The 24,056-nt window shown below is 33.1% G+C and overlaps 1 protein-coding gene across 6 annotated transcripts in view; it reads left to right on the top strand.

Annotated features, from left to right (window-relative positions):
* LOC100742855 (mediator of RNA polymerase II transcription subunit 13) overlaps positions 1-24,056 on the top strand; it is a 28,201-nt gene that overhangs the window by 1,319 nt on the left and 2,826 nt on the right. Inside the window, exons 2-15 of one of the 6 annotated variants that reach the window (XM_003485697.4) lie at positions 11,099-11,432; positions 14,754-14,922; positions 15,035-15,180; positions 15,271-15,700; positions 16,692-16,841; positions 18,368-18,935; positions 19,012-19,218; positions 19,303-21,024; positions 21,098-21,437; positions 21,535-21,833; positions 22,124-22,315; positions 22,440-22,784; positions 22,906-23,244; positions 23,318-23,602. In XM_003485697.4, the coding sequence (XP_003485745.1) occupies positions 11,099-11,432; positions 14,754-14,922; positions 15,035-15,180; positions 15,271-15,700; positions 16,692-16,841; positions 18,368-18,935; positions 19,012-19,218; positions 19,303-21,024; positions 21,098-21,437; positions 21,535-21,833; positions 22,124-22,315; positions 22,440-22,784; positions 22,906-23,244; positions 23,318-23,602 (5,526 nt within the window). Of the gene's footprint in view, positions 1-11,098; positions 11,433-14,753; positions 14,923-15,022; positions 15,181-15,270; positions 15,701-16,691; positions 16,842-18,367; positions 18,936-19,011; positions 19,219-19,302; positions 21,025-21,097; positions 21,438-21,534; positions 21,834-22,123; positions 22,316-22,439; positions 22,785-22,905; positions 23,245-23,317; positions 23,603-24,056 lie in introns of all 6 variants that reach the window. The other 5 variants (XM_012394207.3, XM_012394210.3, XM_012394208.3 and 2 more) reach the window with 5 other exon arrangements.

Here is a 24,056-nt window from a genome sequence, read left to right as displayed (position 1 = left end):
TTCAAATTCAATTTTTTTAATTTTGTTATTTTTAATTTTCGTGTTATGTGGAATGTATAGAATCTTCTTAACCTCGATTTTGTACCACAATTCTTGCAGCGCGTTGTATATACGCACGTATAAATACAGAGATTTACGAAGGAAAGGGGAATAAATAGTATTTACTGATGAGAATAAAAAATGTTTGATCAATATAGGTTCTAAAATTTTGTTGGTAGCAAAATTAGAAACGACGCAATCTCATTCTGAATTTAAAACATTATACTGAGCAAATTAAGAAACAATTCATTTGTGTTGATATATAAGTGATATTTTGTGAGGGAGTTTAACCATATCTACAAAATTCAATGGGTGTGTGTAGGTTTGTATAATTGACTGTCTATAGGTATTTATACAGGGTGTCCTAAATTTTACCGTATGAAGTTTATTAATGTGTTCTAGAGATAAAAATGTCATATAACAAAAAGTTCATAAGTGCTTTATTCTTCGTAGTACAATTATTCAGTTGTGAAAAAATAATGGGAATCAATATCGCACATGAAGAAACGAATCAAGATCAAAACCGATTTCAGTTTATAAATGATTGGACATTGCGATTATCCGATGTTAGATGTGTATCGATAATTTCGTCTTGTATTGATGCTTCGCATACTGTTTATTTCACATTTCATATTTGTCCTATAATTTTTTAATTGAGGATTTATAACATTTTTTTGTTAGATTGGTGCGTATGAAATGTCATTTGTATGAATTGCGGATTTGACAGATTAATTTCCTCCTATGAATCTAAATTTGGAAAAACCGATATGATAGTTATTAGAAATACAAATGTTGCATTTGAGAACTAGTAATTCTTATAAATATAGAATAGTGAAACTTGTTAGTTGAGAAAGTGCATCGAATTATGTCTAGATTAACAGTTAAACTTTCATTTGAAGAAACAGCATTTTGTATGCATCAATCTAACACAACCTTATTTTTCTAGTTTTATTTTTATACTACTGTGATGAAGTTTGCACGGAAAACCGGACACCCTGTATAAACGCGCAAGCGTGTATACGCGCGTCACTGGGATTTAAAGTTTATAAGACCCAATGTCATGCCTGATTCACGTCGGCCCTGAGTTTCCCACTCGTGAGAGAATTAAGGAGGTTGCAACAGTGCTGACCACTGATATCCTTTGATTACCGTAGTGAATATTGTTCGATTGTTTCTAGCGTGTTATGTTATTGTTGTTTTTACTACTAATCTCTGGATAAACTGTTGAAAATGCGGCGTGTTTTCGTCTCTTCCCCCAATAACGAGATAACGAAATCGTCTCTCGTAACATTCCTTTCGCCTTTCAAGGGAACCACAAAACTGTGCCAGACGATTGTTTGCACCGGTTGAAAGCCCTCGTCTTTGCTCTGCTCTGGTCCGACAAGTCTAGGAATTTCTTTTCCGTTGAACTCAACGAATCTCGAACGTGTATGTATGCGATGCATACCAACCTATCAGAATATATTGATTTTTCGTGATACACCTGTTTGTGTTATATTTTGAAAATAGGATATTGATTCTTATTAACGTGACATTAGGCTAATTTATTCATTAATAGAGTATTTAATAAATTCTAAGTTTATTCTGAGATAGCTTCGCCTGCTCAATATATATATCACTTTTTTAGTCTTTTTATCTATTAAAACATTCTAAAAATTTATTCACTTATGTTTAACATATAAAATTTATTTGTTATATAATGTAAATTGTATGTTATTCATCAATATATTCAATTTTATTGAGTAAGTGTTCGTTGATGTCTCGAGATACCATACTCGTGAAAATCCCTAGAAATCGTGAAGAATGTAGTTATACTTTGACAAATGAAAATGTAATACCTTGCCGTATATCATATGCTTTGCTAATTTAAATATTTTTATTAAACAAGACACGTTATCTATTTATTCTTGAAAGCTTTTTTTTACTGATGCTTTAATGATAAACGTATAACAATGATGTCATTAATAGGGACTAATACCCTAGGCGTATCCAACATCAGATACGTATTTTTTTCTATTCGTCTATGCAACCATTTCTGTGAATAGATTTTCGTCGAATGTACGACATATCTTCATTAGTTTCTCTGAACTTTCTAAGAATACCTGACATACCTGTGAAGTTGTTATTAAACGTTGTTTCTGCTGAAGATATACGATTAAACATAATTCACACGTGACAAAGCTCAATTATATTTTACCTGTTGTAACGTTATAACTTCATAACATTTTATCTGCCTCTATGAATTTAATATGAACATCAATCCCCAAGTAAATTACATATATATTTCTGTTTTGTTATATTTTGCATTAATCTTCTTATTACATTTTTAACAAAAATTTAATTCTTTAAAATATGTTACTAATTGAGATGTCAGTCGCTGATAAGCGATTACTTACACATCATTAAAGAAATAATTTCTCTTTTTTGATTGTTAATATTGATATTTTTCGAATATACAGTTAAAAGATTTACTGCAATTCGTATTTAAATACAGAGTAATAAATATTAACGATAAAAAAAATTCTGAGTATATGAACGCCTCAGTGTACAAATATTTAAATGTGTGTCAGTTCAATACGAATAATATTTACGCGCTTCAATGAAATAATTAGACGTTTCATAATAAAATTTTAATCTTTGTTTATGTTCACAAAACTTGAAAATGTATATTAATATTAAATAGATGATAATACATTGATTTAATAAATATTGAAAAGAAAGAATCACTGATAATTTAGTAATATAAAACGCCTTCGAAACTGTGGCTAAAGAATTTTTTTACTTTTGGGGCCAACTGCATTCAGTATCCACGCTGTTAATTTCTACTGTCTTTTCTTTTTTTCTAGTAAATTTGTGAAAAAATAAAGGAGTATAATGTTTAGTAAAAGACCGTAATTTTAATAACAAAAAATAGTACTATTTTATACATAATGTGATAGCCTGAATAAATCTTTACATTTATGACACATTCGTGACTCCTGTATGCTTTTAAAGTTTGGTCATCTATTTTAGAAACGGCCTGTATGCAAGGCCTTTAGGCTGTCTCTCCCCTCTTTCTCTCTTCATTTTGACCATGCAGAATGCGCGCGACTCATGTATACACATACTTATCACGGGTATAACGGCGAGACAGACACATTTTTCTGTTACACTCGCAGTGTACCGCATTCTCACGAACAGTCAATCAAAACATCCACCTGAATGAATTTCTACTGTTCGTTTCGTATCTTTCTTATATTTTTTCTTTCTCTCCTTTTTTTAACTTAATTTTATAGTAACGCTCGTCTGGATAACAACAAAATGAAGAAGTTTTTGGAAATTGATTTTAGGGGATTTTCCAAAGCAGACATCATCGTGATAAAAGTTGTTAAAATGAGCTATTCGAATGATTGGGATTTATAAAACATTAATTATTTATTTTAATTAATTAAATTAATTTAATTAAAATTAAATAAAATTTATTTGATTAATTAAAATTAATTAAACAGGGCTTATTTATCGATTGTTTATTTATTATTATTATTTCGACTATTCTCCTTAGGATTTTTCTATTTTATTGTACATCTTCATTGGATTAGATTAAAATTCGGGAAAGTTTAGTTGTTGCGTGTCATGTCGTCAGTACTGGTTTGTCGGTTGCAGGGAAAACTATGCTTTCGTTTTGGCTCCCCCCTCCCCCTGCCCCGTAGCTTTCCCCGATGAAATTCGTTTACGTCTGACGACAGTTCGTCGGCCTCCGCTATTCCGCACGAATTCGATTTAAGAAATTATTTCGAAATTATCTACTAAGGATATCTACTACGTAACATGACATGATCTTGGAGTACGGTATATTCTTGTATTATTTTTACCAATATTATGAGATATCGTGATTCTGATAGCATCTGAATTTTTGTGCAATCCATTCTTTTATTGGAGTATTATTTTATTAATTTTGAGGGTCTTCGTAAATATTTGAATTTTAATAATAACTCACTGAAATCACTTTTTAAACTTTTATTTACATTCTTTATAAAGCATAGTTTAACAATTTTACAGTAATACCAATTTATTTATTTATTTCTATAGTTTATCTTCTTATTATTCCTATTCTATTAATTAATTTTTCTGTGTATTAAGGATCGAATCCTTTAAAGATTATTGAAATGATTAATGTCCTTAAAATTCACTAAAAATCAGAAATAGATACTTCGTTCGATACCCACAGAGTGACATATACAATTCTTTAAGCGGATAAAACCTCAGATGTTTTGAATAGAATAACTTTGTTGGCGGCTTTTTGTGTACAGCTTTATAGTTACTTTGTATTCACGGTAAAATTCGAGTTGCAACGGCCTGGTAGGAGCAATGCTCGGTCGCAGTGGTTCTCAATACAAATACATGTATATGTATATACAGAAACACGTCCATCTATTATCAAAGATAATTAGATAATTAATCTAATTAATTAGATAAGCACACATGTTAATTTTATCAATAAACATCTATATCTCAACATAAAATTATATACTGGATTATAATTCTTGAATAATTTTAATAATTTATTTAAAAGAAATTATGATAAAATAAATATTTTGTTGCGATTTGTGAGGGAAATTTTTAGTCAAGTGAATAATTATTGATATCAACTATAACAAATTATTTTATACGTAGCATATTTTATTCTGTCACAATTCTCGATTTACCGTTATAAATCGAACGACGGGAGAACAGGCCAATAATTTCTCAGTTAACTAAGATCTATAACTAATTAGGAATATTAATAAATACCCATCAGTTGTCGGTTTTCAGTTGCAATTTAGTTCGACCCTCATCCGCCTCTTATTTCCCCAATTCAGTTTATCTCTCCTAACACTATATAAATCTAGAGGGATATTTTCAAGTGTAAATAACGAGAATAACTGTAATGAAACGTACGTTACAAATAACACGAATGTATACATAATATATCAAGTTTATCGCAACTTGTCAAATTAACAAGGAGTGAATGAGAGTTGATCTCCTCCACAATTCATTCAAAAATCAAAAGTTTGCTTCTTAATTTTTTTCAACGTATGAACATACTGACAGAATGGATGCTAGATTACAGAAATAAAATTGAAGCATATCTAACTTGTATTCTTTTTCCATTGAGCCCTTTAATTCTTCAGATCATGATAGCGATGTGAGAATTCAGATTCACCTTAAAGGACACGTGTTGTCCAATTTAAGGTTGAGACTGTCTGTACCTTTGGTTCAAATTGTTATGGATCACCTATGATGCAATAGCGATACAATGCAAAGGTTAAAGGTAGCAGATTTTGTAAGATTCCATTGTCGTTCTTTGAGTGGGGAGCAAAGTGTGCTCGAAATTGAGACTCTCGATCTTTTTCTTGGATCAAATTTAGTCGAGATTCATCCGAAAGTGGTTTCTAAAAGTTTGGTGATGGGATAAAAAAAAGAATGATGTTCCGAGGTCAGCTCGAAGCAAAAGTGGCGAGCTCAAAACCGAGCAATGTGTAAACTCTCTTGTAGTCTTAACACGTGACGTCCTCGCAGTGCAAGGCTTTCACCTAGGCTGGTCAAGCCCCCTTCGGCTTCTCCTGTTTCTCTCCACGGAGCACCAGTTTCAGCATAATCTAGCCGAGTGACTTCGTCGACGAAGAAGCCGCGTGCCTCACGTATCTCGCCCGAGAAATCACCAGACCGGACTCTGATATAATTTAGAATACCCAGTGTCTCTCGAATCGAATTCTTCTCTCGACATTTTTACGTCGAACTTATTTTGCTTGAACTTATCTGACAATGACTGATAAATGACATTTAAGTAGTCTTCATAATTTCATGAAATTAAATTCAAAATTAGAGTTAATACTTGACTTCGTTTGGAGCGAATGGAAACATATGAAACAATAGTAAGGACATGCTAAATATTTACAATTTCCTTTGCACGTATAGAGAAATAGGAAAATAGAGGATGACGAGATTGGATGGCTAGGATGATTGTGCGATTCGTGTACAATTTTCTGGTAAACTTGTCAATTAGACAATTTAATTACAGGTTCGACAAAGCTGCATATTACAACATACCTTGTAATTTATTTTAATATAATCTACGTGTAGTTTTTTTGTGTATTGTAATTAATTATGTGGAAATAATAACTGAGACAGGAATAGGAATAAGCGAAAGTGATAATAATATATATTAGTCAGCAGGATGCTGTATTTGAATGTTGAGATGAACTGTTTAAGTTTAAATAGAGGAACACATAATTTTCTACGTAAAAAAGTCATTCTTTCAAAGATAAGGGTATATAATTTAATTGTTCTGTTAAATATCGTTTATTTTATATTTACACTTTTTCACTTAATGAATAATTTCTCACTTTGTTGTGCTTGTTAGATATTGATACATGGCTAGAATTTATTTTTCCCTTTTCGTATAATTTGTAAATTCTTTTTTTTTTAATGGTAACTGCAATTTTAACCATTACTTCGAAATGTCGTTTAGATATTAATAACTGATTTCTAAATTAAAGATAAATGAAAATAAATAATCAAAAATTATTATAGTTATTAAATATCAGTATGAGTATGTATGTAATATTATTGAAACAATCATATCTGCCGTAATACTTCACTGTAAGTTAACATAAGGATAAAGGGACTTTCAAAATAACCAATAACAAGAACAAAGTTAGAAGAATCCACACAGCAAGTACGATTTCATAGGGAAAAAATGAAAGAGGAACGTCGGTGGCATCGTAGAGGCGTACTCTATCCACTTTCGAGTAACTTGTACGCAAGAGAATTCCGCTTCGTTACGCACGTGAATGTAATGTTCGTGCTGCTTTAACGGCAAGCGTATAAGGAGGGCAGTAACAGAAATGGGAATTTACAGCTGTAGCTGCGTTCTACGCGCACCGAAACACGCTCTGCTACTAGAAAAATGAGATTGTACAGTTTTCTTCTGTCTTCATTGACACGTTCGGTCGGCATTGTTTCCTTCTGGTGACACGATCAATAATTCGATGTGCAATTGTGTATGTTTTCGACTCGAACCATGAGGATTGCGATCGGTTGCATTTGGAATTATAATCGGTTGAAGGCTGCGTCGATACTTTGTCCGTAGTTATTTCGTTGTTCCATATGTTTTTGTTCTCACCGTTCTAACCAATTTAGTAAAATATTTAGACCAAAGTATTGTACATTGATAATATTTGAAGACATTAAAGTAGCAGATGATATGTTTAAATATGTTTGGAATCTAAAATCAAAGTTTCGTATTGTTATGGTAGATCTTTATATGGTCCATAGCTCAAATTTTTAATATGAAAAGTAAATTTTTAAAGCTACGGAGTTTTGTCTTTTTGGTAATATTTTTTAATTTCAAGGAAATAATATTTAACACAATGTATTATTTGATTCATTCATTGATTAATCTTTTATACTCGAAAAGGAAGAGTAAGAAGAAACATTTAGAAATAAACGTGTAAAATAAACTTGTTAGAAATGTTTTATTGTATACTAAAGAATTATGTTCGAGAAGACCACGACAGCTACTAAAATTTGTTCTTCATTACACCAGGAATGTAGGGACATCATTGAAATAAAGATAAATTTTATGGCCCAAGTAATGTGAGCTCAAAAAATTCCCCTAAAAATTATCTCGGTATCTTATAATTTAATATTCAACACAGACTGTTAAATTATTCGATAATTACACGTCTTAAAATTTTAGACAAACTGTAACCACTGATAAAATAGAAAATTTGGAAAGAGGGCAAAGACAGGATAAAGTAATGCAATGTGAGAGAGAAAGAATCTATAAGAAACGATACCGTGGGAGAAAAGCAATACGAATACAGGCGCGTACGACAGGATGAAACGAGGGAATGTGGCGGACCCGCGAGTTGAATCCACGCGGGCGGCCTTGCACGTCGCCTTGCTTGTATTGATCAGCAAGCTTGACAGCCCCGTAGCGTTGCGATGGGCGCCTTTGCTCACCGATTATTTCGTCTCGTCGACACGATAGGCGCCACCGCGCGCCCTTACCTTCCCAATCGATTCTTTTTTCATCTATTGTCTCTAAAATATAATAGAATCAAGAAAATATCACTTCTATTCGTTATATTTTCATTATTATAGATAGAATATAGATATTGGTGTATTCCGAAAAATTTTGGATTAAATTTTAGGGATGTGTAATTTTATAGGTTATTTGGATATTTTATCTAATTTCCCAGGTATTTTAGATTATTAGTACTTGTTGAATGACATTAATGATAAGATATAAACAATTTGGAAAGAATTTTTCTTTCTTAAACAGGTTTAATAGTTCTATAGTAATACTTCGCAATAACGAATAATATACTTATCTTTTTGTTTACAACCATAAACATAAATTTTTTGCATCTTGAATATTATATATGTGTACTACTCATAGAAAAAAATGATGTTTTGTACTTTTTAATTTGTAGTACTTGCATGAAAAAATAAGTAGTCTGAATATGAATCAAAAGTAACGTTAACGATACACGATAAAAAAACGTTATTAGATTTATATATTATCCTATTTAGTATCATAGGAAGTTTCCGCTCTTATTTGAATCTGTTCCGGTTATGTCAGCTGGCAATATGACGTAAGAAAAGGCGCATGTTTGATTGGTTGAGAAGCGCGCGACCTGCTCGCGACTGCGCGTGTCTTTATTACTCTGACAGACACATCGTGGCGCCATACGATAGACAGACGTGCTTACGGTGGCGCCGCGGTTCATATACATTGTACTAAAAACAAGAAAATATGTGGAAATTCTCTATTCCACCCTGCTATTATTACTGTCTTAGTGTGATTATGACAGTTTTTAAGTAACAGAAGGTAGCAAATATTATGCATAACCATCTAACAAATAACAACATGTCTAAATCATATCGAAAAGGTATTATGCCTTCTAAAGTGTTTAAGATAAATGAAACTTTAGCAAAGTACATAACATCTGATTAGGCCTAAACTAGGTCGTTAATAATACCGTTGTAATAATTACGACAAACTTATGAATCATTGAATTATTTAAATGTGTCAATAATTAACGATTAATTTGTATTTAACAATAATTAAAATTGTGTCTCTCTCTATCAATTCTTTTTTCTTATCTTGTACGTAGCTTACAGCCAGTAACAACAAAATGTTATTTGCAAACTTATAATAAGTTACAGTAAATTGTTTTAATAGAAAAGATATATAATTATCATAAAACGATTGATTATGTTTGACGTTGAGTGCATTTAAATTACAAATATCGTTCTCACGCATGCGTTAATAGCAACTGCACATTTCAAGTGTTCAGAATCGACTTTAAACTGTATATCGATTACCCACGAAAAAAGCATCGACTATTCGTATAGAAGGCAGCAAAAAATGTATGAATCAGATGCATTAGAGATATCAGACCAGGGTGAATGGCCTCTGACTAACCAAGATAAGATACATTTTTCCTTAAACATGGATACCTTGTATACAACTCAATTTCAACTAAAGTATTTATCTTCCTATTTCCTTCCTATCAAGCACAAGTTCATTGACGTTTTCAGAAAGTTGCAAGCTGATGTAACGGAAAATTTAACGTTCAGTGCAGACTGATGCGTTCAACGGGAAATCATTTGGTTTCGTTACAGATATCTGTATGAATATTTATGATTTATTCATCGCTTTCACTTTTTATTTAGAGTCCTCCTAATAAATACATAGTTATCATATATTAGTAATTTATCATTATATTTTTTATAAATGCTGTTAATAAAACATAAAACAAAATTCTTGTGAAACTGCAATTAAAAAGTTTATGTATGTCTCTCATCTACATTGAATATCTATTTAATGTTCGTATAGAAACATTATTTAGACTACGCGAAATTATAGTTTGCAGTAATTTGTATTAAAATTATAAATTATTAATTATTTTACTGCTTTAATTCTCATTATCAAAGTTATAAAAAAACATAACCTTTTTCTTAAATCATTATGATTTTACAATTAGTACAATTATATTATTGATGTAAAAACTGTATTATCAATATCGATAACTCTTAACAAGATATTAATTACTTTTTAGTAAACAAAATTGCAAGATAATCTCAAGTTCTAATACTAATCTGCACATTAAAGGAGAATCTTATTGTTCACGGTTAAATCAACGATTTGTTACGTTGCGTGACAAATGGAAATAGAATGCGGCGAAAGTTCAAGGACCGACCTTTCTCAATGGTCAATGAATGATCCGATACATTCCCTACAGTCCCTAACCTATCTTCGCTAATTGGAAGAGTTTGTACAAGTGTTATGTTATACGTGTAAATTATATATTTTATCATTGCTTTTAACCGCTTACACTAATAAATGTATAATCAAATATTATTAAAGATATATAAAGCTTCATTTAATTAATTTAACAGATTTATTTTTCAGTTAATTAGATAAAATATATGACATTAACAGGGTAGATTATTTTCATATATCCATTTAAATTCCTTCTCAAAAGTTCAGCTAGAAGTTAGATCTACCATGCAATAGTTCCTCTTTTTGAAATTATCATAGTTGGACATTTTAATATCTTAATCACAATACATTTTAAAGGCAATCTTGTAGAATTTATTTGACTTACTAACGGTAAATAGATCGACTACCTTTTAATAAATTAAGAATTTTAATTCTTCAATTATTAAAAGTCAGTTATATCCACAAATTGATATTACATTCAGCATCATTTTGTTTCAGCATTGATTAATACAATACCGAAATACTCATTGTCAATATGCTTTTAATCATCATCATAGATATGCTTTTCCCATGAATATTAATCTTTATAAATATTATATCTTTAAAAAGAAAAACGACCTTCTATCCATACATCTTAGAAAAAATTATTCAAACGCTACAAGTGCACCACTGTATATCTACGAAATTTCTATCTTAAAATTATGAGCTAGTCGTTTTAACAATTCTAGTAGCTCTATTATTAATATTTGGATTGATTCGTAAGAGTTTAATAAATGTGGCTAACGAGTAATTTTATTATTATAGACGGATCTCTGCGGTATCAAATGGAAGAAGCTCGTGTGGGGCGAAGTAGCCGGCGATTTCGGGGGTACCCCCCTCGAGGACCCGGTGTTATCGAGCTTCTCGCGGTGCCTCGCGGGTGACATTCTCTGCGTGTGGCGACGAGTCGCCGCTACACCAGCTACCTCCGGCCCAGCAACCGCCTCGGCAACTGGAGCTGGAATCTTCGACCTAGGCATTGCACCCTCGCCCGCACCGCCACCCCTTTCCCTTACTGCCGCTAAGGAACTCTGGATTTTCTGGTATGGCGAGGAACCTGATCTCTCCGGTCTGGTGTCACCGGAACTCATCGCGTGTGGTGAGTAATGAAGCTCTTACTATCCTCACGGACATCTTCAATTCTCTAATAGACATATTTTATAATAGACGATAGAGTCATAGACGCTTGTCTGTTTGTAAGATGTGAAATTTATGCGTCTAAATTGAGAAATATACAAGGTGTTAACCTCTTGCCCTATTAACTATGGTCGATCTACTACGAACAACAATTATACTCAAATGTAGTCTTTACTTTAATTTTAATCTTTCTTCTGGATCCACATTATTGAAGATGATTGAAGTACAAACAATATACAGTATCTCGTACTGATTTTCATATCAGTTACAATATTTTAAAAGCAACTAGTTAAGTTTAATAAGCATAAAATAAATTATAAAGCTTAAGGCGAATAGATAGATTACGAACGAAATGAATTTTCTAAAACAGTAACGAGTTGTAAAGTACATAAGCTGAAGAGGCATCAGCTATCCGTATTATATTTAAAATACTTCTCATTAGAATCGAATATATTATTCGAATTAGAATAGAATAATAATCATGATTTCTTGAGTTACTGCAACATAGGGTAACATTGTTCTCGTATGTTAAATATTCAAGTAATATGAGCAAACAAGTCTTGGAATTTCTTCATTACGTATCGAACTTACTCCTGAGAGAACTATAAATATTTCTACATATTTTCCTCTGTTGAAACTGATCGTAATCTATTTGATTTATTAAGGTTTGTTATTGGTGAGGATTGATTTATATATTTATGATTCATCTTAAGAACTGAACCAAAATCTTGGAAAATAACAATGTTTACTTTCTAATTCCTTTCAACTTCCATGACATCTGTTACTTGTATCAGAATAATATGAACTTTAAACCATCGATTACAATAGTTGAATCATAGATGATCCAAACAGTTTAGATTAGATTTGAAGCTTAGAGGGAGAAACAGAAAACCATTGCTAGTTCTTACAGAATTAAAATTAATATTAAAATTACAAAAGCCAAAAGATTTGTTATATATACACAATAAAATAACGATTGAATGATACCGTAAGAATAACAATTCATTGATTAAACAATCGGATCAATCCAAAAGCGATATACCGCGAATTCTTGTGGACGTCGTTGTAGAAAATCCCGTATGCTTTTGTTTCGGAGAAAGAAGGTGTGCAAAGCGAACGAAGCGGTAACGTTAGCTAGACCGTGTTTCTCTGCACAGGGTCGCTGAACCATGTACTTGTCTGCAACTCGGTGCGATGCGACGCAAGGTTCCATTATTGTGCATCGCAAGGAATACACCAATTGCGGAACCAACTAGTAAACCGTTAGTCTTGGTTAAACCAGATTTTTGGATGCTATAGATTAAAAAGAAATTTAAGCAACTATACATATATTCTGTCAAAAATTTTAATAAATCATCAACTATTAAATGGATATAGAAAAATATAATTTTTTCCTTATCGATATATGATGAAAAAATAAGTTTATGAAGTTAGAGAAATATTTGTTTAGCACAAACAATGCGATAATGAAAATGACGGTGAAAATAACTCTTTTGAATACACATATTTAGAAGTGAAGAATTTCATATAGAAAAGTTAGTTACAATTGTTTTGTTGCCAGCAAGATATTTTCAACAAAATATACATTCTATGAAATCTTGAATACTAGTGAAATCGAGATCTGTAATATTTATGAATATACCATACACGTATAGAAATCTAGGAATCTATAGGACATAATTCAATTGAGTCCATTTGATTTTTATATAAATATTATGCAATAAAGATGTAAAATATAAATATGTATATATTGCAATTTATAAAAATTATATTACATAAAATGGTATAATTTGTTTTATTGTAATACTAATTTATTTTAGAAAGTGAAACTGATATATACCACACACTCACACAGTTGATGTTCATGAAGCGTAAAGTTCATTACTATTTCACGAGTAAAGCAGAATTACGTTGCTAAATGCAAAATTAGACGTATTTTTTGAGAAACGAAAATATAACGTAATACCGTTATATTATAAGATAAGAAAATGTATATTTCATCTTAGATCACGAGCATAAAATTCTAGAATTTTTTAGTTGTCTCGACCAACATTTCTTTTGTCTTCTACGGATTGCCTAGCGTCGACGTGACTGGCTGTAATTTTATACACGAATTGCATTACTTTCACAATGGAATCGGTCGTTTCTTTCGACCAATAAGAATAGGCATTGCCTCGATTTGATGAAGAAAGTAGATCGCGGGAAAATAACAAAAACTACGTGCTTCTAAAACAAAATTCATTTCGTTCCTTCTGTTCACAAAACAGAAAAAAAGTGTGAATGGACTGGGAAGTTTGGGTGCGTTGTAAGCAAGTCCTTGTAAGATGTCTCACAGCAGGATGCTGCCTGACATCCACACTTGCACATACAGTGCTTTCTCCATGCACAAAAAATGCAAAGGAGAATGACAGGTGGCTACTGTAAATGGTACTAAAATTATTTTGCTGAATTAAGTTACAAGAAGATTGATTAATAGTTTGTCTCGTAACTATGATTGAAAATTATTATTAACAAAAATAGAAGAACGTACCTACTGCAACGGTGTTTCTCGAATCCGTCATAAGGTTGTACGAACCACTTTCCAAGGCGAACGAAATCACGAGATAGTAAGCACCGTTCGATTAAGTTATGCAGAGCCTTGAAAAGAAGTGACCGGCATTCATACGATAATCCGCTTTCCCAAGAACCCTGTTCACTTTCTGTAATCAAAATATTTATATTAGAACATAATCTTATTTTATATATATATATATTATTTTATATATATATATATATATATATATATATATATATATATATATATATATATATATATATATATATATATATATATATATATATATATATATATATATATATATATATATATATATATATATATATATATATATATATATATATATATATATATATATATATATATATATATATATATATATATATATATATATATATATATATATATATATATATATATATATATATATATATATATATATATATATATATATATATATATATATATATATATATATATATATATATATATATATATATATATATATATATATATATATATATATATATATATATATATATATATATATATATATATATATATATATATATATATATATATATATATATATATATATATATATATATATATATATATATATATATATATATATATATATATATATATATATATATATATATATATAAAATAATATATATATATATAAAATAAGATTATGTTCTAATATAAATATTTTGATTACAGAAAGTGAACAGGGTTCTTGGGAAAGCGGATTATCGTATGAATGCCGGTCACTTCTTTTCAAGGCTCTGCATAACTTAATCGAACGGTGCTTACTATCTCGTGATTTCGTTCGCCTTGGAAAGTGGTTCGTACAACCTTATGACGGATTCGAGAAACACCGTTGCAGTAGGTACGTTCTTCTATTTTTGTTAATAATAATTTTCAATCATAGTTACGAGACAAACTATTAATCAATCTTCTTGTAACTTAATTCAGCAAAATAATTTTAGTACCATTTACAGTAGCCACCTGTCATTCTCCTTTGCATTTTTTGTGCATGGAGAAAGCACTGTATGTGCAAGTGTGGATGTCAGGCAGCATCCTGCTGTGAGACATCTTACAAGGACTTGCTTACAACGCACCCAAACTTCCCAGTCTGGTGTCAAAGGTAAGCTAGGTTCTACAAGATAATTTAAAAACGCAATAGTATATGCTGCTACTGCAAATATGTAGTTATTTAATGTATCTTCTGTTTCAGTGATACTAGCTCCTTATGGACTAGCAGGTACATTAACTGGCCCAGTGGGGCGTACAGATAGTCAACTCCTTGAAGAATGGAAACACTTTTATCCGATTAATGGCAGTAATGTAGAAACAGGACTTCCATCTCTAGTAGAAGTGCTTGTTGGTGGTGTTCGCATGCGTTATCCCTCATGTTATGTCCTGGTCACAGATATGGATGATACTCCATCTGATACTGCTCTTTCTCCACCAAATAGTCCTGCTAGTTATGAACATCCTCTCTTGAGTCAGCAGGATATACGAGCGGCTACCGAATTACCAGAACGTGTATGGGCAGAATGTACTTTGAGTTCACCAATTTCTGCTTCCAAGACAGAATCTTCCACAGAACCTGGAACCTGGACTTTCATTGATCCAACACAAAAGTCTTCCTGTACCTGTTCAAAGTAAGTAATACTTTCTTGTAACTTTTATTAGTGAGTCTAACTTTTACTGCATTGTATGTAATATATTTCATATTTTATTTCATGTAGTGTTTAATAGTAAAGTTCAGAAATTTCAGGAATTTCGCATTGATATAATTTGAGAAATTGTTTGTTAAAACAATTTCATATCTTTTCTCCATATTTTATATATATATCTTCATGATATAAACAAAAAAAAAGAACAATGCAGTAATAGCAATAGTAGTAATAACACTTTTATCCAAAGTTTGTAGTATAAAGTGAAAGTATATATAAAGAATAAGATTACTGTTAGATTTTTAACTATTATCTTCCTTGCACATTTATTATATGTAGCAGTAAATATATACGTCTTTTCACTGTATTTTATGTTTATCTGATAATATTCAAAATAGTATAGTCTGCAATTGTTATTGATTCTATCTGCATGTTATAGCACAATTTATAAAATGTAGATTGTTTAAAATATTACAGTACAAGTAGTAATTTTTTTAATGGCTGTTGCTATATGTGCATGTAAATTTAGTTTTTGAGAATGGCTAGAATGCAATTATTTCTTGAAATTGGTTCTCTTACTTATGACAACAGGACTGTCCTATATTGAAAACTTTCATATAAAATAATATAAACTTTATGTTCCTTTTAAACAATACATGGTAAGTCCATATCATAATAAAACTGAACATAAATCTCAGAATATAGTTATCATGGGTAAGCTTGTGTACTTTCTTTAAATTTTAAATAAATAATAACTAAAAGTTTTATTCAGATTAAACATTATATTTTTTGTGAGAAGAAAGATTTTAACATTATATCATTACACCAATGTAGGTTTGATAAAATTGTAAAGATAATAAAAGTTGATATTAGACTACTTATCTATTTCTATTCCACACATTGCTGCTCAGTAAATCAGAATAATTAAGATAAGTAAACATATGAAAAAACGAGATATTAAATACATCGGTTGCAGGTATGCCACCCCCGGGGGTTGGAAGAGCCTGGCCTCCTCTCAGGTTCAGAGGGAGAGAGTAGATAAAGGTGGACGGAGGGTCGTACCGTTTCATCGACGCTCTACCACCCAGTGGGATGCTTGCCCCTCTGTCCCTGCTAATGCCCCCAGGTGGGTAATTTCTGCCCCGATATCAATGAAAAAATCATATTTTTTCCCATACCTTAATTAATCACTGCAATAATGCCAATATCGTATGATCGTTATAATACCATAACGTCATCTTTTAATTCACATCGCTTATGAAAGCTCTGCTATTTATTTAGTCATAGGAGTAACTAAATCTAATTGCACGAATAACGCATTAATCAAACGTCATTGTGCAATTTTTCTATCTTCTTTTTGTGGGGAGGAGGGGGGGGGCTCATTTTTGAAAAAATTATGAATATTAATTGTGGTAAAGCATACACAAGAAAAAGTGTTCATTATTATTTTATTTTAATACATAACAATACGTAAGGTGAATTTACAGTACAAATTTTATTACTCTGATTATTGAAGAGAAGCAGCTAATATGCATATTCCATATATACTTTAAATGGGATCTGTTGCATTTGTGTGCTTATTAATACAGACTATAGTAAGTATATTCATACATAACTGGTAACCATTATATATTGTTACATATACAGTATCATGGTATTCATAGTTAAGGTATTCCAAATATCAAGAAATCATAGAAATATGTCTCAATTTTGATTAAAATTAAGTAGTCATTATTTTTTATTTCATGCTTTATTATGCAGTTTTAGTTTTCATTTTATATATACTAAATAAACCATATTGCAGTATACAAGGTGTCCAGTAAAGTGTTTAACAAACTTACTCACATATTCAACAAATCATCCAGAACAAAAAATGTTTTATTAGCTAGATATAAGTATTGATTTTTGGTAAATGTGTGATGTGGAGTAATAGGCTGAGACTTCGTTGGACCACATATTATAAAGGTGCTATTGGCAGTAAATTATCATTGAAATTTTATTTAATTTACTTTCTTACTTGAAGGGAATAACGTTAAAAATCAGAAAAAAAATATAGTTACAACAAGATGATAACACTTCATTATATTGGGATAAATTTGTTAAATTTCTAAATTTACTTCTTACCTTACCAGACACCATGTATATAATTGAATAAAAAAAAGCACATTTTTATATAATATTATCAAAATGTTTTTTTTTATTTTTCCTTCCTTTTCTGAAGTTTTACCACTTCTAATTTGTAACAGTTTTAAACTATTTAGCTCTTTCAATAGTTAAAGAATGCTTTGCATGTGCATAATAATATTATTCATAACTTAAGCACGATTTTTGTGATTGTTATTTTCCTATTCGTGCATTGTTTGCTTCAATATTGTAGTTGAATCTGTTATCATGTTTAGGTATATAATTGTATATTTAACAATTTTCCTAAGTAGTAAAATAATTGTAGGTGTGTTGTATCATAAAATTCTCTTCATAAAAACGTTCATGGTGGTAGTTGTATGTGTATCATTTTTTATTCAGCATGAATCAACTTATCAAGGTCGATTATAGTCATCAAATTTAAAATATGAAATATATCATTAATATTTTTATGATACCCGGATTATTAAAAATAACTTAATTTATGATTATGTTTTCTAATTGGAATAGGTCTGTATTGAACAGAACAGAAGCGCCAAGTACACCACCAGGCGGACCTCCTTCTTATTCAAGGGGACCACCAACAGGGGGAGATTGTCTACCAGTTCCATCTGTTGGCTCACCAGGATCTCCTGCACCTTCACCTCTTCCAACACCACATTCCGAGCCAGCATCAGTTCCACCAGCAGAGCCTACAATGCCTACTCTTAGTCCTCAACCACCACCCAGTCATACAAACACTGCCCCACCACTAACCCCTTCTCAAGGCCCAAAATCAATTTCCTCTGCATGCAATAATCAAGTGCATAGTCCAGCCCCTGGACCAACATTAAAACGACCAGTCTTAACCTCTAGAGAATGTGAGGATATATATCTAGAAAACGAACAGTCATTACCTTGGCTCTATGATTATTCAACGCAAGAAGCATGGCTCAATCATCCTGTAAAGCGTTTTAAGGAATCTAATACCAGTCCAGTCAATGTGAGGAGCAATACATTATATCCACCAATGAATTCTCAGGTTCCTCAATCTCAAACACCCAAATTAGAGATTAAGCAAGAACCAAATGTCAATGTTGTAAGTAACCTCTTTCATTTGTCTGAAATATTATTTGCATTTTTCATATACATTGTATTTATTATTATTCGTGCAGGGAGATTGCATTGGAAGAAGAACAGATCCGTATGAGTTTGATGCAACAGGTGAAGAAAATGGCACAAGCGTTGATGGACTTAGACGGCCAAGAGATGATCCTACTAAACCAGGATCGTTATTTACTAGTGAAGGTCTTCAAGCATCCTACAAAGATTTAGACCAAATCTTTGATAATTCCGATCCTGACACTTCTAGCGATGAAATCGTACGCATTGCCTTTCCTTTTCTCTCTCTGATATTTAATATTGCGTTTGTGATTAAAGTTACAAATTATACAATATTTTTATAGAATTTAAACCAGCTTCAAGTACAAACTCCCCCAGAGTCGAATAGATCTGGTGGACTACATGAAGAAACCAGGGTAGATGCCAATAACAGACATAATAACCGGGGAGTTGGCGTGTTACGACCAGAAGAACTTTCCAAAATGTTTCCGACGCCACCATCCTTAGAGCATAATCCCGTTGCTTCGCCTTGTCAGTTAAACGACCCTTTAATGGACCAGACGGAACTTTCTGTACCTCAACGACCACTTAGGCATCTCCCCGACATTTATCCGAACATGGGATCTCCTCAAGAAGAACCAATCGATGATTGGTCCTACGTGTTCAAACCTACACCTATTTGTAAGATGGTTGGTTCTTCCAAATATGCTCCACTCACAAATCTGCCCAGCCAATCTCTACCACCTGTTACACTGCCATCGCACTGCGTATATAGATCTTCTTGGCAGTGCAACTCTACTTCCAACAATTCAGATAAACCACTTCCACCAACTAGACCTGGTTCAGTTCAACAACAACAACAACAACCATGCCCTCCGAGTCCAGCACCATTGGGAGCACCATATCGCTCGGCAACTATATCCGGAAGACCACCGCCGCCGCCATATGATCAACCAAGTCCAGCTACATCTACCACCTCTTCCTATCTGAACAAAAATCTGAATAGCATCGAAGCAGACACACCAGGCCCTACTCGTGCGCCAGAATCGAACTCTCTCATAGTGAATATCCTCTTAGGTGACACTGTGCTTAATATCTTCCGTGATCACAATTTTGACAGTTGCAGTCTCTGCGTGTGCAATGCAGGTCCAAAAGTTGTTGGTAATATTAAAGGTGCAGACGCTGGTGTGTATCTTACCCACTCATGGTCAGGCGGAGCACTGTTTCAAGATGATGATCAGATTAGGTGCAGTTGTGGCTTTAGCGCGGTTGTAAATCGACGGTTAGCTCATCAAGCTGGCTTGTTCTACGAAGATGAGATGGAAATTACTGGTATTGCAGAGGATCCAGCTGAGAAGAAAAAAGCGTCTCTAATCGCTGTAGCCTGTGGAGGGGGCAAATCGTCGGAAGGTTTAGACGTGATACCACCTAATGTGTTAGAATTGCTCAGAGAACAGTGCCTGATCATACAGAGCTCCGCAAGCAGTCTTTACAGAGCATCCAGGATCTATTCCTCAATGAAGAGCTACCCGATGCTTACGCCTACTGTGAATATGTTGGAATTCAATGATGGTAACGAAGTGTCGCTGGCAGCTCTCGATCAGGGTAAAATTAATGGTACACACAATGAAAGAACTAATCGTGTAATTGGAGTGCATCGATGGGTGTTCCTTAGAGCGAAAGGACCTCAGTGCAGTGGTGATATCGTGAGAATGATGAGAGCTCTACAACCACTGTTGCAAGATGCTGTGCAGAAAAAATGTACAACTCGAATGTGGGAAGCACCATATACCGTTGCAGGTCCCTTGACTTGGAGACAATTCCATCGTTTAGCTGGTCGCGGAACCGATGATCGATGTGAACCTCAACCAATACCTGCATTGGTTGTTGGATATGACCGAGATTGGCTGTCTTTATCACCTTATGCTTTAAGTTACTGGGAGAAACTACTCTTGGAGCCATATGCTGGACCAAGAGACGTCGCCTATGTAGTGGTAGCACCAGACAATGATTGCGTTATTAATAAAGTAAAATCATTCTTCCGCGAACTATCAACTACATATGAAGTAAGTAAATAAATTTCGCATAACATATTAATATGTTTTTATCTTTGATTATAAAGCCTATGATTTATTTTAGATTTGTCGGCTAGGAAGGCATACACCTATTTCGAAAGCGTTACGCGATGGTATTCTTCGCGTTGGAAAAGCATCAATACAGAAACAAGTCAAGCAACCAATAGACGATTGGTTTAAACTTTTAGGAGAGAACCAATTAGGAGAACTATTGCGATTGTATGCGCAAGTCTGTAATCATCGATTAGCTCCATATTTAACACAGGTTATTCAAGATCGAAGTTTGTTAGATCCTGGAGACTCGCAACCGACCAACAAACAACAACAGCCGCAAACAACTATTCCTGTTACTGACACAATGCCAGCCACACCTGATGTAATGACTAACAAACCAGAATCAGTTGGTACGTTTTCATATCAAGTACCTTTTTACATTGTAAGTTAAGTTATCCTTACATTTGTTTAGAGATAAATTTACATATAAAATTTGCACATTTTTAGAAGGAGAAAATCCTAGAAGTGAAACACCGTCATCAAACACAACAACAAATACTAATTCTAATACCGGTAACACAACACCAACTTCACAAACTGCCACGATACACACTAATACAACATCGGGTCCAGATGAAGAGGAAATCGAGCCTCCAGCTATAGTCGTTTACTTAGTAGAACCTTTCTCATTGGGAGGTCCCGAAGATGCTGACCGACGAAGACTTGCTATTTTAGCTTTGTTACGTGCATATTCGACAGCAGTTAATAGCATGCCTGAAAATCTTAGATCCAATATCAACGTTCAGGTAAGATTGAATTGCGATTTTTCTTACGTTTTGTTAAAAGATCTCGAGCAAAGGTAAAATGGAGAACTGAAGAAGTATTTCGCGCCGACTACATCTTTTCTATATTATAATAAAAACATTCTTGTTATAATTTATATTTTTAAAATTATTATATTTATATCAATTTATATTATTTTAATTATATTAATTTATATTATACATGTTAAAGCGAAATAATATTCAACGTTTTGTACATTGTACTTCAAATTAAGCAACTTACTAATTTATTTTCCATTTGTTTTCATCTTCAGATAATATCTTTGGAAAGTATAATGGAGTTAGGACGAGCTAGGGAAAGGCGCAAAATACAGGACGAGATGAGAGCTTTAGCGTTAAACGTGTTTCTACAGGGCCGCCGGTTATTAAATCATAACTCCACAGTAAAAAGTCTTACTGGTTTTGGTACCGCTGCCGCAGCAGACATTTTCCTTAAGAGTAAAGATGTAAGATGCATTTTTGTATTTTGTGTAGAACTGTTCCCTTAAAATAGACAATCGCGTTGCCCATGTGCCGTTTAAGACGACGAAAGTAGTAAAAGTAAACAGGCCATGACTCGATCATTTTCAGTCTTATAGTAATACTCTTGCAACTATACATCAGGAACGAAATAGAGCCCCGTACCGGTTGTACTCACCCGCCTACGTCTTGGCTCCACTACGGGCGAAAAGCGAAGCACCAGAGTCTTTTGGCATCGCTGGACCAGAAGAGTGTGCAGTTTTGTATCTCAGCTATTGTCTTAGCGAAGATCAATCATGGCTGCTAGCAGTTGCAACTGATGATAGAGGAGAAATATTTGAAACAGCTACTATCAACATTGATATTCCAAATAGAAAAAGAAGAAAACGCGCCTCAGCCAGACGAATTGGATTACAAAAATTGATGGATTTCATACTTGGTGTAATGTCTCAAGGTGTAAGTAGCTCACAACAAAATATCAAATGTTGTTTAAAATATTGAATCATAAAAATTAAAAATAATGAAAATATAATTGGATTAAAAATTTTATACTCAAATTGGATGTTTCCATACTTAGGTACAACCTTGGAGGTTAGTAGTAGGTCGTGTGGGACGTATTGGACATGGTGAGTTGAAAGGTTGGAGCTGGTTACTATCCAGAAAAGCGCTTCTCAAAGCCTCTAAACACCTTAAAGAAATATGTGGCCAGTGCAGTCTTTTATATCCGTCAGCAGCACCTTGTGTGCTTAGCGCCTGTCTAGTCTCCCTTGAACCAGATTCAACTCTCAGGCTTATGGCTGATCAATTCACACCTGATGAAAGGTTTAGTCAGGCGTCAGTAAACTGCCAATTATCTACACCACAAGATGTTACGTGCACTCATATTCTCGTTTTTCCTACATCTGCTACCACACAGGTACAAATTTTTTTTTAAGAGAAAAAATTTAAATGTAACTGAATGTCTAAAAATGATCATTTTTCTGCTACAGTCATCACAGACTGCATTTCAAGAGCAGCATATTAATGGACCAGAATTAGGAGATGATGAGCTATTTTCTGCACTAAACGATGATATGCCAGAAGGTATGGAAGGCATGGGAGACTTCAATGACATCTTCAATGTATGGCCAGAGGCTGGTGCTGGTGGAGGTCAAAGTCCTGGCGGTAGCCCACATCGTCCTGAAGGATCCCCACTGGGTGGAGATGGTGGAGGTTCAGGATTAGGCAATCATGATGGTCCTGGTAGTCCGTTTCCATGTAGTAACACACCAAGAGTAAGTTAAATATTTGTCGGAGATAAGAGGACACCGGTGCCTTCCCTCTGAAACCTCGGGAAAATCCATAAAAACATTGTAATTAAAATCTATAGTTGTAACTAAACGATTTGCCGTCATTCTAACCAATTGTATTTGTTTGAGACTTGTGACAATGAGCTTGAGCTCAAGGCGACAATTAGTCGCCGAACGTGGCCGCGGTCAACGGGACGAACTCTCCATCTAACAAAGGCATTGAGTAATCCTATAGCTCTCCTTAAAAGAAAGATTTGTAGCGGCACGTGGCAGTAAACATTCCAACGGTTTCTGTCCCGTAGCTTGCTACACGCAGATCCTATTCTCCGGGCAGGATGTTTACCAGATGTCGACGCGTCTCCACAGTACGTGATCGGCTAGCCCGAGGACCGTCATAAACACTAATATCTAGTTACCTAAAATCCTTCAACAGATACAC

This window comes from Bombus impatiens, unplaced genomic scaffold, assembly GCF_000188095.3.
Source record: "Bombus impatiens unplaced genomic scaffold, BIMP_2.2 scf_0080, whole genome shotgun sequence".
NCBI classification, from domain to species: domain Eukaryota; kingdom Metazoa; phylum Arthropoda; class Insecta; order Hymenoptera; family Apidae; genus Bombus; species Bombus impatiens.
Note: the sequence above shows the minus strand (reverse complement) of the source record. Positions and strands in the feature narration are given on the sequence as shown.